At 46.4% G+C, this 20,187-nt stretch overlaps 1 protein-coding gene across 3 annotated transcripts in view; it reads left to right on the forward strand.

Annotated features, from left to right (window-relative positions):
* The window catches only part of LOC102217216 (transcription factor COE3-like), a 92,732-nt gene that overhangs the window by 23,083 nt on the left and 49,462 nt on the right, over window positions 1–20,187 (forward strand). For all 3 annotated transcript variants that reach the window (XM_023329010.1, XM_023329009.1, XM_023329011.1), the window contains exons 4-6: window positions 3,264–3,319; window positions 8,708–8,781; window positions 14,488–14,556. In XM_023329010.1, the coding sequence (XP_023184778.1) occupies window positions 3,264–3,319; window positions 8,708–8,781; window positions 14,488–14,556 (199 nt within the window). The remainder of the gene's footprint in view (window positions 1–3,263; window positions 3,320–8,707; window positions 8,782–14,487; window positions 14,557–20,187) is intronic.

Here is a 20,187-nt window from a genome sequence, read left to right on the forward strand (position 1 = left end):
TAACACAGTCATTAACACTGAACTACTTATAACTACCATCATAGCTGTAATTATACATTTATTCCTTTATACATTGGAATAAAACAAAAGATAATTTGTTCTTCAAACAGAAGGTTCAACTTCTGGTCAGCTTATTGTAACGCTAAAATACTGATTAAAAAACTAAAACAGAATGAATTATTCTTTAACTGAAGGAAATCGGTTCTTTCAACAGTCCTAATATTTTTGCTCTGATCGTGTCAGCCATCTCCTTGGTTATAGTCTAACGCTCTGATAACAGAGACCTTCTCGCAGCTGCTGTTACAATTTCTTGAGTTTATCTGACCCATAAAAAGCGTCACAATTTTAAAGGCTTGCTTTCTTTGGTCCAACACTGATAACTAGCACAATATTTAGTTCTCATGAATTTTACATCCAACAGTCCACATACAGTTTGCAGTATGTTGCTTAATTTTGTTCTATCAGTTTTAGATACTGAAATGTCTCCCCACCAGCAACAGTCAGAGGCAACATGCAAAATATACATAAACAATACAGACTTCTCAAAAAATGCTATGTTGTTGCATTTTGTTCAAGCTGCAGTTTATAACTTTAATTAAAAAATATGTTTTCTCCTCATTTGTTAAAGCTGTCATCATATCAGATAATCTGTGAAAACTATCAATCTCCTCCACTTGAGCTGCTATTGCTAGCTAAAGTAAAGCAACGTTCCGACCAAAACAACCAATTAGAACCAGGAGGAGGGGCTTAGCACTGTCAATCAACCTCATTCACTCACTGCTAAATGTGCTAATGGTGGAGAAACAAGTTATTACAGAAATACTGTTTATCTGCTGTCACTGGTAGCTAGACTGAGCATTCACAACAGGCTATGCTAGCTGCAGCATAGGGATGAGCAGCACCACATGAGATTGTGATTGACAGCACTAAAACCCGCCTCCTGCCTCTGATTGGTTGTTTCTAGATAATACTGGGAGAAGAAAGAGGAAATAGATTTTTCACAGATTATCTCTCATGCCAAACTGTCACAACATAATGACAGTTTTAACAAATATGTAAATATATATAGATATATATCTTTTTGAAAACCTGACTATTATTTTTCTTAGCACCATAGCAACAGCTAAAGTCGTTCTTGTTTGGAACAAACCATTTCCTGCAGATCCAGGGGGTTCAGGTGAAATATGGATGTGTGTTTTTTGTCTGGGAGTGGGAACATTTAATTTTTACTGCTAGAAGAAATTTTAGAAAACACAATATAATTAATTTTGTAATACAAGGGCCCAATTTTTTCAAATTTCTATGAAAAAAAAACACTATTTTGTGGGGGGTCCCTGTCAGTCAGGGGCCCTTGGAATTGTCCAAACTTTTTCCCCCCATCCAGCGCCCCCTGCTGACGGGACAACCCCCCTCTTCTCGACTGTCCGACCGTGACGTCTGCCTTGCTCCTCCTGAGCGTCACACAGGAGGTTAAAGGTTTCGGACGTTTTGGAAGGATTTTTGGCTTTAATGGTTTTTCTGTGACACTGAATTGACAGGAAGGTGGGTTGAGGGGAAAACCTGCGGCAAAAGTCAACAGGCCAGGACTCAAACCCATGATGGCGGAGTCGAGGACTGGGCCTCGGTGCGGGGGTCAAACTCTGACCCCGTCAGTCCAGGTGAACATTCCCCCTGCATGTTCTCCAGCCACTTTAGTCCCTGGACCAGGATGAACCCATCCAGAACCACAACCAGTTGGCTTTGTTGTGAGGTCAAAGGTCTTCCATGGTGTGAAAATGTTTGAAGGCTTTTCTCTGAGCTGGTGAAGAGAGAAGGAAACCGGGAAAGTTCTGATGGGTTGGTTCTGATCCAGTCACCATCAGATCATCAGAGCAGTTTGGGGAATGCTGGCGGTTCCTCTGTAGACCGGCGGTTGGTTCTCCTGGTTTCCGTCTGACATCAGGCTTCTACAGACTGCAGATTCCTGGAGCGGCAGCTGAAAGAACCTCAGACGGGTTTTTATCTTTGGTTTCTGCTGAACAAACTGAACCCTCTGTCTGAACCACATTAAGCCCAAATTCAGCCTTTTTGAGCAGCTGAGATTTGCAGCATGGATTGGTGAAGTCGAGTTAACGATTGCCGTTTTCCCAGGTGAGGCAAAGCGACTCACATGATTTAAGATGCGTATTAAAGGTCACCTCAGCTGTGCAGTTTAAAGTCTGGAAAAAGTTTCTCATTATCAGAGCTGCAGACATCTGGAATGTGTGACGGAGCGGACCGGTCCGTCCATCGCGTGGTAGCGGGGTTCCTGGGCTGATTGGATACACTCCGCTCGGCCCGCGCCGGCCGGGTCCGGACCCCCGCAGAAGACCCGCATAAAGCGGGACATAAAGGAGCGTTTTCCTCCTCAGGCCAATAAATCCCCTTAATATGCAGTGGCGGATTAGCGTGGTACGGAGGTAATTGACCTCATCTGCAACCGGGATGGATAGACGCCATTTAGGCTGCAGAGCGAGGAGTGAATCATGTCAATTAGAAAGCAGAGAAGAAGAAACGGCCCAAACAACGAGGCGGCGCAAATCCATTTCTTCCAGTACAATTAGAGGCGCCGCGCCGCTAACAGGTGTTCCCGGCAATTTTCCTCCTCCGCCCCATGTCGCGTTTGTGTCACATTTACGCCCCGAAGCATCGCTAATAAAACACAAGCAGTCCTGATTGATATTTAATTTGTCTGAGAGCGAGGGTTGCTCCATCCGGTGGAGGCAACGGGGGGCAGAGCGGCAGCGAGAGGCAACCGCCGGGAAATAATGATAAACGCTCTGCAGCATCGCTAATGCTAACCCCAAAACAATGCGGCAATGCAGCAACACGGCAACAACGCTGCAACACAGCAACAACAGAGCAACAACGCGGCAACAACAGAGCAACAACAGAGCAACAACGCTGCAACACAGCAACAACACGGCAACAACAGAGCAACAATGCAGCAACACAGCAACAACGCTGCAACACAGCAACAACAGAGCAACAATGCAGCAACACAGCAACAACGCAGCAACACACCAACAACGCAGCAACAATCTGGAAACACGGCAACAACAGGGCAACACAGCCCCTGGCAGATTGTTGCAACATTTCTTTACAAAATGTTATCAGGACTCAGTTTGTTGCAAGACATCTGGATTCATCACATATTCATGTGTTCATGTGTTCATGTGTTCATGCTGTCGGCTCCCAGAGCGTTTGGTTTCATTTTTCTCTGTTTTTGCTTTTTGTGTTTTCAGGAATCAGAACCGAACAGGATCTTTACGTCCGGCTCATCGACTCCATGACCAAGCAGGTGAGACGGCCGGCTAACACACCTGGCTAACATACCTGGCTAACACACCTTGCTGACACACCTGGCTAACAGCTTGCTAACACAGCTTGCTAACAGCTTGCTAACCCACCTGGCTAACCCACCTGGCTAACATACCTGGCTAACATACCTGGCTAACAGCTTGCTAACACAGCTTGCTAACAGCTTGCTAACCCACCTGGCTAACCCACCTGGCTAACACACCTGGCTAACCCACCTGGCCATTAAGCTCCAACCAACAAACCTCAGGATGATTCTCATGTTGGTTTTTGACTAAATGTTTGTTCATCTTTTGCTTCAGGAAGTTTTTCTGGTTCAGCTGCTGAAATGTTTTATTCTGACTCACCTGGCAGCTTTTACTGCGTTTTCACCTGAACTCACTTCACCTGCAGAGAATCAATTGTCATCCAGTTGCTGCAGAATCACGACCTGACTGGGTTAACTGAAATTTGAACTGTAATTTTATGTCTACTAAGCTAAAAACATATAAATATCTGTCTTGTTTGGATGAGGATATTTTAGCTCAGGTTTTGGTTTGTTTCAGATCAGGATTCAAAACGATCCCGCCTCTTCGTCCTCCTCTTCCTCTTTAGTTTCTCTTGTTCCTGCCTGCAGCTCTGATGCGTTTTCCTTTCCAGTCGGTGTAACTCGGTCCTGCAGGTTTTCCCATTTTTCCCGTTTTCACTCAGAACCCCTTGTGGGGTTTCAAACTGTGAACGACTTTTCCTCTTCCTCCTCCTCATCCTCCTCGTCTTCACTGCCAGTGGAAAATGTTTCCAGTCAGTCCGACCTCCCAGCCTCCATCAGCTGCTCTTCCTTCGTTTTTATGCTTCAGCGACTTTAACGACGGCTCAGTTACCCTCACACCAAACTCTACATGAACGTTTCCAAACAAGCTTTAGTGATTAACGTCACAATTCATCTGGACAAAATCCAGAAAAACAAACTTTGTTGAGGTTTTCCTGAACTGAGTCTGTGACGTTTCATGTGTTCATCCAGTCAGGCTTCAGCCTCCGCTCAGAGCCCACACATTGTGGACCATCTTGCTGACAGTGAATGTGTTTCACGGAGAGCGCAGCCTGAACGCCTCATGAACTGCTGCTTTCCACCGTTTTCTTTCAGCTAAAGTGAAATCTCAGTCGGAGTAAAAAGCCTTTGATAAAAATGTGACTGAAGCTGTTTGATCGCCTGAATCTGTCAGGATCTTCGGTGGTTTTGGTTTTTTCCTGGGTTTGTAGTTTGGTTCATTTATTATCTTGAATAAATGATAAATCATTTTGATCAGATCAAACTCCTTCTGCTCTTAGTTATTACAGTTTATGCTTCTGATTTATGTTGTGCTTATATTTTTGTCTTGTTAGGTTTTCCAATGGTTAGGGTTTCCTCTCCCTCGCCCATTGTGCCATTCTCTCTCCTGTCGGCCAATCAGCTGCAGCCTGTCTCCCAGTATTTAGCCTCCTGCTGCTTCCTGTGATCTCTGATTTTTAACTTCATGTTTATCATTTTTCATTGAATCATTCATATTGACCATTTCTGCCTTTGGGTCGGATCAAATGACGCATCGTGACAGATTTGTGAAAATGAAACAACAACATTTTTTGCAACTTTTGTTTTAAATAAAAGAAATCAGTACAAATAAATGTATACTAAAATAAAAGAAACAGATATTACAAGTGTGACATTTACATATTAATAAGTGCTTTTAGTAGTAATATCTATAGTTTGCCATTTATTAATGTTGCCTCCAAACTTACCAGATGGAAAATATTGTGTTGAAACATAAAGGCTGACTTTAACAGGAACTGGTTCTGAAGCGTTCATGGTTTACTAGTCCTGGTTCTTCATTCGGTCAAGAATCTCCACTTTGGTAGAAAAGAATATTTCTGTCATGATTTGCAGTTTCAGAGGTGTGGACCCAAAAGCAGAAAGGTAGAGGCAGCAACTGAGTTTGATGATTTAATGAAGATCACCAAAGAGAACAAAAGTCCAGGCAGCACAGGTGAGAACTGAAGCTAGAAATTCAAACACTGGTAGCACTGGAAAACTTGACAAGGCAACGACACGACAAGGATCCGACACAGATGACTATAAATACATGAGATAATCAATGGAACGAGACAAACTGGATCAATGAAGAGCAAGACACGCAGACACAGGGACTGAAACAACCAGAATCACACAGAAATCCACATCCTCACAATTTCACACAGAAGTGAAAAAACTTTATAAAAAAGTAATTAGGTAACAAGGAAGGGACTAAATTTCTAAGTTTAAACTCGCAATTTTTCTAATCAGGCCCAACAGAACCAAAGAGCAGTGTCCCATTGGGTGGCGCCACTTCAAGTCAGCTGTCGATTGGCTGATTTGCCGTGGGGACAGGAACCAACAAAACCCCAACAACACCAACACTCACACCAACAAAACCAACACACACCCCAACAAAACCAACATCCACACCATCAAAACCAGCACCCACACCAACAAAACCAGAACACACACCAACAAAACCAACACGCACACCAACAAAACCAACACGCACACCATCAAAACCAACACGCACACCATCAAAACCAACACCCACACCAACAAAACCAGTACCCACACCAACAAAACCAACACGCACACCATCAAAACCAACACGCACACCAACAAAACCAGAACACACACCAACAAAACCAACACGCACACCAACAAAACCAACACGCACACCATCAAAACCAACACGCACACCATCAAAACCAACACCCACACCAACAAAACCAGAACACACACCAACAAAACCAACACGCACACCAACAAAACCAACACGCACACCATCAAAACCAAACAAAACCAACACGCACACCAACAAAACCAACACACACACCATCAAAACCAGCACCCACACCAACAAAACCAACACCCACACCAACAAAACCAACACCCACACCAACAAAACCAACACCCACACCAACAAAACCTACACGCACACCATCAAAACCAACACGCACACCAACAAAACCAACACGCACACCAACAAAACCAAACAAAACCAACACGCACACCATCAAAACCAAACAAAACCAACACGCACACCATCAAAACCAACACGCACACCATCAAAACCAACACGCACACCAACAAAACCAACACGCACACCAACAAAACCAACACGCACACCAACAAAACCAACACGCACACCATCAAAACCAACACCCACACCATAAAAACTAACACCCACCCCAACAAAACCCACACACACACCAACAAAACCAACACACACCCCAACACCACCGGCTCGGCTCTGTCTGCATGTCACGGATCGATGAACCGAGCCGCTCCAGCCGATCAATAATCACTAAAGTGGCACAGTGACGACACGCTGGAGACAAGAATCCTGACACACACCTCACAGTGACAAACACACACTTTGCTCCCAACTTCACCTCCTGGAGACGACTCCCCATTGGTCGAAGCCAGACCTTTACAAGACTCCCCATTGGTCGACGTTCCTCAAATTTTGTCCTTACTGGCAGAAAACTCAGATTTTTTCACTAACCATAAAATAAAGCAGAGATGTGAAATACTAAACATGACATCAATGATCCAAACTCTCTAAAGACACTCGGCGCAGCTTGGACCCAGAGTCCGGGTTCACATGGACCATCAGAACCTCCAAGGTCCAGAATTGGTCACCAACTCAGTGAGACGTTCTGGACTGTCTTGTCCATCATATCTTTTAGTGATGAATGTAAATGCTGACATTAGCCTTAGCAACTACATGTTTAGTCTTGAGATGCTATTTTAGACTAGCATAGCTTCTGAGAGGCTAACTATCAGCGCCGCCAGCGTCAGACGTTACGATGAAGCAGCTAAGGAGCGTCCAGCTGTTTCCACCAACGCAGCTCCTGATGCGGCCGCATGCCATCTGCTCTGGTCCAGAGCAACAGAGCAGGATCAATAACGCTCAACTAGTCGTTATGCTAAAAGTATCGTCCCCCAGGGGTGTGTGTGTGTGTATGAGGTTTGTTTCCAACATAACAGTGGATGAGGTAGTGGGAGGTCAGAGCAGGAGAACACACACTCAGGATCTTAGTGGAGAACATTTACAGTCATTGTCAAGTTCTGTTAGGTTTAATTTACTGTTTAATCCCCACTTGAAGAGGACAGTCTCTACTGTGGAACATAACTGGATTTCACTCATGGAGTCTTCATTTTGGTTAGTCCCTCTTTATTTTTCACAATTTTTGTGGTCCAACCACATAGGTGAAAAACCTCAAAACAAACAGAAACGCATCTATTACAATCTGAAATTAACAAGATAAATTTCCACCCCTTCAAACCATTTAATCCTAAAGTATAATAAATAGCAAATGTTTTATAATAAAATTCAATGCCAATAAATAAATTAGCATATTTAACAACATTTAATTTCATAGTCAAACATCCTAACCAACATTTTTTTCACTTTCTACTTCAACCAATAAACACCAAGTGTATTGTCTTTTTTTTTCTTTTTCTTTTCAATATTAACTCTCAAACAATCAATCCAAGTCCATGTTTATGAGCAACAGTATTGTAAGCTTACCGGCTGTCCTTCACAGTTTTTTAGAAACTTTTGCACAGTTTCAATTTACGTGCTACCAGGATTGTTTGCTGTCATGCTGTGTCACTTCAAAACCAGGAGTGACAGCTCAGTCACCCCTTAAGGACCTACACTCTGATTGGTAGGAGATTGAATCCACCTGGTTCTCATCACTCCAGCAGAGAAGAAAGCTGCAGCAGAGGGGAGTGGCTTGCTGGCAGTTTGTCAGAACAGTCATTGTGCTAAAACACACACAGGTTCACAATCTGAGCTCTGACAGGGAATTCTGGGAAGAATGAGGGAGGGGCGGAGGTCCGTCCTGATCAGCTGATAAGAATCCTGGTTCTGGTTCTGTGGGTAGAGCAGCCATCTTGTGACCAGAAGGTTGTAGGTTTGATTTCAGCCCCTGAGCAAAGCACCAAGCTGCATGTGGCTCCAGAGCAAAACGTTTACAACTTCAGTCCATTGATGATTCCAGCGAGCCGGTCCAGAACCTAAAGGGGACGAGTCCTAAAGGGGATGAGTCCGAAAGGGGAAGAGTCCGAAAGGGGAAAGACTCTCAGGTTGAGGAAGTGATGCGATCATCACTTCCAGGAAGTGAGGAAGTGATGCAATCATGTAGTGATCTTTACAGCAGGGAAATCTAAACCCTGCTGGAATCTGCTCAGCTGCTGAGTCGGGATTCTTCTTTGTTCCAGTGAACTGGTTTATTCCCAGATTAAACTGGTTTGAATGAAACGGCAGAGTGTTAGAGAAATGTTCTCCATGTCAGAAGTGACCTGCGTCTCCCACTTGTGTCTCTGCAGCCGATCCTGTACGAAGGTCAGGACAAGAACCCAGAGATGTGTCGCGTCCTGCTCACCCACGAGATCATGTGCAGGTAAGAACCGGCGGCCAGGTGAGTCTACAGGTGACCCGTCGCCCTGCGGCGCCTGCATGAGCTCTGCTGTCCTGCAACAACATCTGGAACAGCACCAAGCATGGGAACCACCAGGAATCTTGGGCCCCATGACAAAAAATTGATTAATTTTGTAATTGACAGGGCCCCATTTTTTTTAATTTCTATGAAAAAAATAATCTGCGGTGGGCCCCCTGTTGGTCAAGGGTCCTAATTTCAAGGGGCCCCTATACAGGGCCCCTGGCACCAAGTACTGGTGAAGGGTTTTATTGGACAGTTTGGTCGGTGGTTTCTGGACATTAACGTCTCTAAAACCAAACGATGTCAATTGATTTTAGAAAGGATCCGCTTTATGCATCCGTTTTATTCAGATTGTTCAACATTATAAATATCTTGGAACAATTATCAATAACCGCTTGACCTTTGAGGTCAACGCAGATGCGGTCTGTGCTACGACTCAGCAGCACGTGCATTTTACCAGAAATTAAGGAGTTTTAATGTTGACATTGTTTTAATAAAAAATATTTGACTCGTTTTATTGAGTCAGTTTTAACCTTTTCTTTACGTTGTTGGTTTGAGGGTCTAACCCTGAAAAATAAGCAGAGAACAATCTGCATTATATGGTAGTAATTGATAAGAGCGTTAGCGCTACAGAGCCAGAGTAAAGAGGAAGGCTAAAGCGATCCGATCTGACCGTCATCGTCCTGCTTTCTGCTCCTAGATACTCGGCGATTAAATGTAACACAAAGACGTCTAGATGTTCACTAGACCTAAACAAACTGTGGTGGCGTATATTGTACAGCGTGCTACATGGATGTTGTGGTGTGTTTTTATTGTTATTATTTTTTATGTATTTATCTGCAGTTGACCTTGCTGTCTCCAAAGCTAATTTTCCAGTGGCTAACAGGAGCTAACAGGTGTCTGATGTGAACTCTGAAACATGCAAACACAAAAAAAAACTAACAAAAACAAAAAAAACAATTAATCACAATCAAAACTAAAACCTCAATAGCCTTATTAGCTTAGCTATACAGCTGCTGCCCAAGCTGCCTGTATGGGAGCTGAGAGCAGCTGGCAGGAGGGGGGAGGGGCCTAATCAGTGCTGTTCCTCTGTTATCATCATTTCAAACATAAACAGCTGTTAAGTCATAAAATGCTGACTAGAAAAAAAAATTCCCCTCTAGAGCAGCGCCCCTAGGCGTTGAATACAGTGCATAGCCACCTTTTGCGCCACTGTTTGTAATAATAATAATAATAATAATAATAACTGTGAATTAAATAGAAAACCTTAAAAGTAAGGGGGAAAACAGAACAGTTGGGAAACAGCTATTAATAGCATTTAAATTACTTCAAATGAACAGACACATCGTCACTAGATACTGTCTGGGAAGTTGTAGCTAAAATATTAAAATGTTCAACTAGGAAACGGTTGCAGAAAGTTGGTGTTGAGTGAAGTTTGCTGTTAGTAATTACTTCAAGTGAACTGCGCCTGTTTCCACGTTTCAATGAATCTGTATTAGTACATATGAATGGTTACCGTCTCATCAGTCTTAGAGCTAAGAATAAGTTCGAATCTGCTGGTTCTGATGGGATTTGTTACACACTGGGGTCTGGTACCGGTACCGGTAAAAGATTTTGAGAACGGCTTCACTGTAGGGAATTTAAAACACAAATTCATCTGTTTATACATTATAGTTTTTTTCTTATTCTGAAATGTTTCTGGACTGTCAGCGCTGTGATGGAGTCTCTCTCTCTCTCTCTTTTCCTCTCTTCCTCTCTCTCTTCCTCTCTCTCTCCTTTCCTCCCTCTATCTCTCCCTTTCCTTCCCTTCCTGGAACTCAAACCGTTAGCAGCCAAGTTTGATGTCTGTCTGCGTCTGCTGGACCAGCTGATGCTAGCACTCCGTGTGGCTAACAGCTGATGCTAGCCCTCCGTGTGGCTCACAGCTGATGCTAGCAGTCCGTGTGGCTAACAGCTGATGCTAGCAGTCCGTGTGGCTAACAGCTGATGCTAGCAGTCCGTGTGGCTAACAGCTGATGCTAGCACTCCGTGTGGCTAACAGCTGATGCTAGCCCTCCGTGTGGCTCACAGCTGATGCTAGCAGTCCGTGTGGCTAACAGCTGATGCTAGCAGTCCGTGTGGCTAACAGCTGATGCTAGCAGTCCGTGTGGCTAACAGCTGATGCTAGCAGTCCGTGTGGCTAACAACTGATGCTAGCAGTCCGTGTGGCTAACAGCTGATGCTAGCAGTCCATGTGGCTAACAACTGATGCTAGCAGTCCGTGTGGCTAACAGCTGATGCTAGCAGTCCGTGTGGCTAACAGCTGATGCTAGCAGTCCGTGTGGCTAACAGCTGATGCTAGCAGTGCATGCATCTGGACCGGACCTCCAGCGATGGGAGAAGTTGTAGTTTGAACCGTGTGAGGTTCTGCCGCTGCATCGATCCGTTGCTGCAGCTCCAGCCGCTTCTAATGATTCATTAAAGCTCCTAACTGGAATTATTGTCAGATGGAGCAAGAAAATCTGATTTAAATGCCAGGAAATTCATGCAGCTGATCAATAATTCAAGGCCTCGTCATCCCAAGAATTCTGTTGGATCGATCAGAACCATGAAAGTTCTGCTAACTGAGATTCAGCGCAGATTTGAGAACATCTGCAGCAAAGGAAATCATTTCTAACCGCTAATCTGATGGTTCCTGCAGACATGACGCCGTTTCATTTGGAGGGAAAGAAGTTCTGCTGCAGAACAAGGCCCGGTTCTGGAAGAACCGGCCCGTCGTCCTGCTCGGTTATCAGAGCGTCACGGCCTCGGGGCGCTGGGTTTCACAGGATGTGACATCACAACCCGGATGTTCTCTGGGGGTCCTGAAGTGCAGCTGAGCGCTGCAGCCGGATTGTTCTGTCTGCAGCAGCTGCAGCAATTTGTTTTATTTCACCTCCAACACACACACACACACACACACACACCTCTCAGTCATTAGCCGGCCGCTGTCGGCCGCCCGGGGCCGGGGGGAAGCGTCATTAAGGCGGCACGCTGGACGCTCAGCCAAGGTTTGTTTTGGTGTTTGGAAAGGGGCCCCGGTCCCCGGAGGGGCCCCAGCAGAGGCTCCTGGGGTCCGGTTTGTTTATAACATTTCTTTGGCGGTTTGGAGGAGCTTGTCACCACAGCAGCACCACTGGGTTTCCAATGCTAATTGGTCTCCTGGAACTTTCACTAATGGTTCCTCGTAGCTGGGGAATAAATTATTATGGCAACAGTCGCGCGGCAGCAGCCGCCCAGACACAAACACTGCGCTGATTTTCTGATTTTTCTCTACTTACAGATCAAACGGCGTGATAAATGATTCATAAAGCGTCTCATTTGGCATTCGAAGCCTCGATTTGACGCTTGTTTGTCAAATGGCAATTTGATTCAGGACAGCAGGGGGCCGATGCTGGAGTGTAATTGGACGTCACGGGTCAGATGCAGCGTGATTAATTTTTAAGAATTACCGGAAGATATGCTAATGCTGCTCAGCGCCGTAAGAGAAGAAGAAACTTGTCAGAAGATTAGATCTGATGTTGACTTCATGTCTGGTTATTAATGATGGATAAATTCCAGGAAATTCATTGGAACAAATCTGGGAATGTTTCCTCTGAGGCTGAAACGGGAACGACTCGGATCGTCTGAACCGGATCCGATTCATTTCATTTTACTGTGAAAATGTTCATAATGGCAGCTAGCAATTTTTCCTGCGCTTTGACTGTCAGGCAGCTTTTCGCGAAGGATTATGGGAACAAACTCAAGCAGGTCCGTTTACATGTGAACCTTTAAATGCATTTCTTCTGATCCAGGATCAGTGATGCACTGGAACGCTTACTGCGCCTGCAGGCGAAACTCAGGGCTGCAAAAACATTTTAATAATCCTCAAAAAAAAATTAAAGGTGGAATCAAAATGATCCGGTTCGGATTCTTTCACTTTTCATACAAACTTTATTTTCATGTTTTAAAAAATGTTAATAGAATCTGTTTTGATTCTTTTTTAAATTTGTTTTATTGTCTTTTTTTTTTCTTTCGAAAAATTTTATTGTTACTGTAAACATTTAAAAACATTACATTGTTGCAATTATTCAGAAATTTCTAAAAACTTACAAATTCATCAGTTTAGGCTAAAAGAAGCTAAGAACAAGAATTATAAAATACAAAATCTCTGTGGGTTAAAAGTTGAGCAGGACCGGGGTGACTCCCTCCCAAGTCCGGAGCCGTCCCGTCTTTCCAAACAGCACTTGGTGCTCAGAGGGGATCCCGCCCTAAAGCTCCTTCCCTCCTGCCTCACCCGGAGAGCCAGGCCGCCGCTGCTTGGACCTCTGTTCGTGGAGCGCCGGCTCCTTCGTCCACGGAGGCGCAGGCGATTCTTCTTGGTGGCTGTGTCCTTGGCGCGCCACCTGCAGCCCTTGGTGTTCCTCTTTTTGCTGCCGCCATCCGGATCACAGCCACGGGGGGCATCTGCCTGCGCCTGCTCACCAGCAAGTTTCTGGAGGTCCAAGTGGCGTCTTTGATGGTGGCGAGGGTGAGCCACATCTCAGCGAAGTCCTTTCTCGTCATTTTCAGCTGGCTCACCCCGTACAGCACTAGCTGTGCATGGAGGACCTCCCTTGCTGGCAAGTGTGGGAATTGCAAGGAGCCGGCCTTCGCCCACAGGTCCACAGCAGCGCTGCACTCCCACACCAGGGGCCACACCGACTCCGGCGCGCCACAACCGGGTCGGGGGCAGATGGACGTTGCAAACATGCCGCGGGAGCATAACGGCTCTGACCGGCAGGATCCCATGAGCCACCATCCATGACATCCTGGAGTCTGTTTGGAAGGACGGGATGGCTCACGTTTTATTGTCATAAAATTATCCTTAAATATTTCAGCTGGATTTTTAGGAACATAAACTTTTTTTTTTGCGTCATGAGTTGAAAACCCGTTCCGGTTCCGGTTCCGGTTCTGATCTTCACTTTAAAGGTCCAAATGTCAGGGGCGTGCTATGGTGGCGCAGCGGGTTAGCACGCCCCACGTTTGGAGGCCTTAGTCCTCGACGCGGACGTCGCGGGTTCGACTCCCAGTCCCGGCGACCTTTGCCCCATGTCCTCCCCCTCTCCTCGCCCTCCTTCCTCTCAGCCTGCTGTGGAAAAAATCCGCAAAAAGTCTTCGGAGGAAAAAATGGGGAAAAAAAGTAAAAATGTCCTGCGGGACTCAAACGCTGAGCTCCACCCGGCTCTGCAGCGCCCACATAGAAACCCAGCGCTCCTCAGAGTTCTAGTTCTGGACGGCTGCAGCAACATGTGGGGGCGGGGCTGTGACCTCTGACCCGCAACAGTTAGCGGTTAACCGCTAGCCACTCTAATGTCATTTATTCAAACTCCTGAAATGTGTTTGGGTCAGAACCATCCAGCGGTTCGGCCCGTCTGGGTCGGTTCTGGACTCAGCCCGGTTCAGGCTCCAGAACTGCCTGAATGGGTTTTGTTCTGGTTCTGACTGATCGGTTCTGTCGACATGGGGAAGATCCCTTCCAGGCCCGGTTCTGAGATGAAGACGATGCTGCAGACATGAGTTCAGATTGGGTGGAAGAGTCGACAGAACCAGAACCAGAACCAATCTGCTACCAGGTGGTTCTGAAGACTCTGGCCCGTTCTAACGGTTCTCTTTCTCTTCCTTCCACAGTCGGTGCTGCGACAAGAAGAGCTGCGGGAACCGGAACGAAACGCCTTCGGACCCGGTCATCATCGACAGGTAGGAACACGCCTGACCTCACTTGACCTCACTTGACGCCGCTCTGATGGGTTCAGCTTCCTGTCTCTCTTCACTTCAGGCTGGTCAGTAATCTGGGCTCATGGTACTGGTTCTGTTGGTCGGTTCCGGTTCCGGTCGGTGAACAGCAGGTGTTTCTGAGCCTTTGGAGCAGCATCAGTCTGAGCTGCGGCCTAATTAAAGCACGGCGCAGCTGGCGCGGCGGCGGCTCCGTTTCTGCTTGTTTCTCACCTCCCACTTCCTGCGAACCGTTTCATCAACACCAGGAAGCGGCGAAAACACGATCAGAGCGGCGGCAAGTCGAGGCCGCCGCCGCCGCTTCTCCTTCATCTCCGAAGATCCGGGAAACAGCTGCCGGTTCTGATGAGCCACTGACTCTGCACCAGAAACAGCAGAACCAGAACCAGGAGCCTTCTGCTCAGTTCAAACCGAGTCAGGAGCAGCAGAACTCGTCCTCGCTCCGTCCTTGGACCCGGCGTCCGTCTGTGATTGGCTGAGTTGCTGCAGGGGGGCTAGGGGGGGTTGGTCTGTGGCCAGGTGAGACGCTTCATCCAGCAGAGCTGCAAGTCCCAACCTGCCAGACACACCCACACACACACGGAGCGACCTCTCACCTCTGATGGGTTTTTCTGTCGCCTCTCGATGTTTCATCACACAATTCGGCTCAGACGGCCTTTCACAATAAAAGCACAAACTGGGGACTCAAATCTCAGCGGACTTCTGGTTCTGGAGGTTCTGGTTCTGGAGGTCCTGGTTCTGGAGGTTCAGGTGTTTGGTTAGAAATGCTGTTGATTTGTTTTACTGTGTTCTGCTGGTTCTGAGTCCAGTTGTTATCGGACCACTGAGGTTCTGGTTTTTTTGGTTTGGACCTTTCCTTCAGTTCTGTTCCAGTGCAGAAATAACAAGTCAGTGTTCTGGTCTGATTGGACCGGTTCTGTCCTGCCTCCGATGGACCAGCTGAAGCTCTGCTTCCTACAGCCGGGCCCGATCCAACCAGAACCAGGTCAGGTCTCAGTGAGTCAGTGTTTCCTGTCCGAACTTATTGGTTCCTTCGGCTTCTCTGCATTTGACTCTGTGACTCTGACACAGGAACCGACAACCAAGACACACACACACACGCACACACACACACACACACCCCTACACACACACACACACACACACACACACCCCTACACACACACACACACACACACACACACACACACACACACACACACACACACACACCCCTCTCTCTGGACCTTTGGTGTTGTTGGTTCTCGGTTCTCTGCTGATTTACGGCTCCACTGGTTTTGCTGCGTTTTGGAGCTCGTTAACAAATGCAGGGATTTATTGCTGTGTTGCCCCCCCTTCCCCACCCTTCTGCCCCCCTGTGTAGGTGGGTGGGGGATTGGAGGGGCAACATGGCGCTTTTCAGTGACACATCATGCAAATGATGCAGCTGCCGTAAAGTCGGCCTCTGGCTGGATTTAATCAAACATCGTCTGTTTCTGGACTCCAGTTTCTATTTTCCCTCCATCACCTAACATGGTGCAGCGCCACCTGCAGGCTGCCTCAGGTTTAACTGTTTGCAGTGATGCAGTCTTTGGTTGCATGAGGCTTTCAGAGGCCGCCCCGCTGCAGCCGCCCCGCTGCAGCCGCTGTGTGTGAATATAAATGCGAGCCGATGCTCCTCTCATTCGCTTTGTTTCCCCGTTTGCCGGTTAATGGCTGAAATCCTGCCGAGGCAGCAGATCGCGGCGCTGACGGATCGCCGCAGCTTCACTGTTATTACACGCTAATATTGCAATTAGATGGGTGGCCAAGTTGCCCGAGCGGGGCAATAAATTGCCACAGAGTGTCAAAGCGGTGGAGGAGGCTGGGCTGTAATTACCCGCAGCGCCGGCGGTGCCCCCGCCTCCCTCACCTCCTGAGCCTTACATGGAGGTCACGACCCCTCAGAGGCTCCATTTACAGCACTGGGGAGGCACGCTTAGCGTGATAGAGAGTGACCTTTGACCTCAAACAAGCAGGGGCCTCACACAGACAACTCGCACTAATGTGAAAGGACTGACATCTGAAGCCGCGCCTGGCCTCCATCTTGGATCTTAAAACAAGTTTTCAGGCAGAAAAGGCGTTGTCCTCTGGTTCTGGTTCTGAACCGGAACCGGAGCGGATCTCTAAGCCGCTCCGTGATTTCTAAACTACCAGCAGTGTTTTACAGTGCATTCTCTGAGCCCTAACTTCCTGGTTTTAGGCAGAACGCCAGCTGCAGCGTTCAGGATCAACACTGAGGTCCAACAGAACCAGAACCAGCTTTGCGGTTCTTCCAGTCTGTGTTTATGTGGATGCCATTGAACACTTTGACTAGGCCAGTCTCAGCACTGTTGTCAGTGATGCTGATTTAACCAGATTGTTGTTCAGATCAGATCTTGAAGGAAAGTTAGGATGTGAAGAGGAGACGACAGATTAATTATTTCTTAGATTTTATGGTTGACTTGTTGAAATTGAATCATTGTTTTCTGCATATTGTTGCTCTGGATTTGGTGTTTAGCTGCAGCTGTTCCCACCGAGGTCCACATCTCATTACATCACTAAAACAATTTTTAGAATTTTAACAAAAACAAAACAAGCAAACAGCAGCAAAGAAGATGTTGTGGCAGAAAACATGACATTTTTTCCATTTCTCTGTGAAGAAGGTTTCAGGTCAGCTGCAGGCGTTGTTAGATCCAGTGGCTCAGTCAAAGGACGGTTGGCTAACCTGTCAACGGTGGTAAACAAGGTACAGGCGACGTTGATGTTTTTGCTTATGATTCACCCAAAGAACGTTTGGTTTCATAATAAATATGAAATTCAGTTTTACATCATTTCCATTCAGCCTTCAAGGCTCCAATCACTTCTTACCAGTGGAGCATTTCTCCACAGAGATTTCTTCCTTCCACACAATCTTCACTACAATGGAACCAATGGTATCTGACATGTATATTGAAAATGATCTACCAGCTCATCTCCTGGCTTACAGCACAGAGAGATTTAAAGTTTCTGCTGAGTTTTCCATGAAATAATGTTTTGTAATAAACACTTTGCTTTGTAATTCAGCAGAGATTGAACTTTCAGAGTTAACAGAGAAATGATGCGACAGAACGACATCAACAGAGATATTAATAATATTCCCAGCCTGACTGGTGATCAGCTGCAGCGTCTCCTCATGTGTTTCCTGCCCAGCATGTTGAGTCGAACCGAAGCTAGCAGCAATAGCTCAGCTTTTTGCCCCTGTATCTTCAGGTTGTCAGCATGGATGTTGAAATCTCCCTCAGTTATTAATCAGTCATAATCAATAAGATAACAGGTAAAAGCTCATTAAAGTCATTGGGAAAATTTGCGACATTTTTAGTTTTTGCATAAAGTTAGTTTCAGAGATTTTAACTCAATTCTCAAATATTAAAAGGAGTCAAATTAAACTTTTTACAGCTTAGTGAATCATAAAGTATTTTAGCTCCCTTATACTTTATTTTCTCACTTAAATTATTAGGAGTTGCTGATTCAGTCAGTGCTTCGTTATTGTTATCCAACATTTATCAGATCCAGTTTAAGTGACTCTGTGTTTCTAATTCTTCACAGTGAGTTTTCTTTGGACAGCGGATCAATGTGAGGATTACATTTAAATCACTGCCTTTATTTTTTCTGTTTGCTGTTAATTTTCAATTTCATCTAGACAGGCATTCTGCCGAGTCGCATTCTGCCGAGTCGCATTCTGCAGGATGACCAGTGTAAACGTCAGAGTTCAGATATGCAGAGTGCAGGAGGTTCTGATGAAGTTTTGCTTTTTGGGTTCTCAGAAGAGAAGTGATCCATGGCGGTTCAGTTCAGGCGTTGAGAGGCATCAGTCCTGGGGGAGACGCTTCTGATGAGCTGCTGTGGCTTCAGAAGGTGTTGAAGGGGAAACAGGAGGAGGAGAACCGGCAACTTCGTCTCCAACTGGTGTGATGATCGCTTATCGGTTTGTTCTGGCACAATGTGCTACCGACATTCAGACGTCCCTTCGCATTCAGACGTTTCCTTCGCATTCAGACGTTCCTTCGCATTCAGACGTTTCCTTCGCATTCAGACGTTCCTTCGCATTCAGACGTTTCCTTCGCATTCAGACGTCCCTTCGCATTCAGAAGGTACCTTCGCATTCAGACGTTCCTTCAGACGTTCCTTCGCATTCAGACGTTTCCTTCGCATTCAGACGTCCCTTCGCATTCAGAAGGTACCTTCGCATTCAGACGTTCCTTCAGACGTCCCTTCGCATTCAGACGTTTCCTTCGCATTCAGACGTTCCTTCGCATTCAGACGTTTCCTTCGCATTCAGACGTTCCTTCGCATTCAGACGTTTCCTTCGCATTCAGACGTCCCTTCGCATTCAGAAGGTACCTTCGCATTCAGACGTTCCTTCAGACGTTCCTTCGCATTCAGACGTTTCCTTCGCATTCAGACGTCCCTTCGCATTCAGAAGGTACCTTCGCATTCAGACGTTCCTTCAGACGTCCCTTCGCATTCAGACGTTTCCTTCGCATTCAGACGTTCCTTCGCATTCAGACGTTTCCTTCGCATTCAGACGTTCCTTCGCATTCAGACGTTTCCTTCGCATTCAGACGTCCCTTCGCATTCAGAAGGTACCTTCGCATTCAGACGTTCCTTCAGACGTTCCTTCGCATTCAGACGTTTCCTTCGCATTCAGACGTCCCTTCGCATTCAGAAGGTACCTTCGCATTCAGACGTTCCTTCAGACGTCCCTTCGCATTCAGACGTTCCTTCGCATTCAGACGTTTCCTTCGCATTCAGACGTTCCTTCGCATTCAGACGTTTCCTTCGCATTCAGACGTCCCTTCGCATTCAGAAGGTACCTTCGCATTCAGACGTTCCTTCAGACGTTCCTTCGCATTGAGACGTTCCTTCGCATTCAGACGTTCCTTTGCATTCAGACGTTCCTTTGCATTCAGACGTTTCCTTCGCATTCAGACGTTCCTTTGCATTCAGATGTTCCTTCGCATTCAGACGTCCCTTCGCATTGAGACGTTCCTTCAGACGTTCCTTCGCATTCAGACGTTCCTTCGCATTGAGACGTTCCTTCGCATTGAGACGTTCCTTCGCATTCAGACGTTCCTTCAGACGTTCCTTCGCATTGAGACGTTCCTTCGCATTGAGACGTTCCTTCGCATTCAGACGTTCCTTCAGACGTTCCTTCGCATTCAGACGTTCCTTCGCATTGAGACGTTCCTTCGCATTCAGACGTTCCTTCGCATTGAGACGTTCCTTCGCATTCAGACGTTTCCTTTGCATTCAGACGTTCCTTCGCATTCAGAAGGTACCTTCGCATTCAGACGTTCCTTCAGACGTTCCTTCGCATTCAGACGTTCCTTCGCATTCAGACGTTTCCTTTGCATTCAGACGTCCCTTCGCATTCAGACGTTCCTTCGCATTCAGACGTTTCCTTCGCATTCAGACGTTCCTTCGCATTCAGACGTTTCCTTCGCATTCAGACGTCCCTTCGCATTCAGAAGGTACCTTCGCATTCAGACGTTCCTTCAGACGTTCCTTCGCATTGAGACGTTCCTTCGCATTCAGACGTTCCTTTGCATTCAGACG

This window comes from Xiphophorus maculatus, chromosome 23 (genome assembly GCF_002775205.1).
Source record: "Xiphophorus maculatus strain JP 163 A chromosome 23, X_maculatus-5.0-male, whole genome shotgun sequence".
NCBI classification, from domain to species: domain Eukaryota; kingdom Metazoa; phylum Chordata; class Actinopteri; order Cyprinodontiformes; family Poeciliidae; genus Xiphophorus; species Xiphophorus maculatus.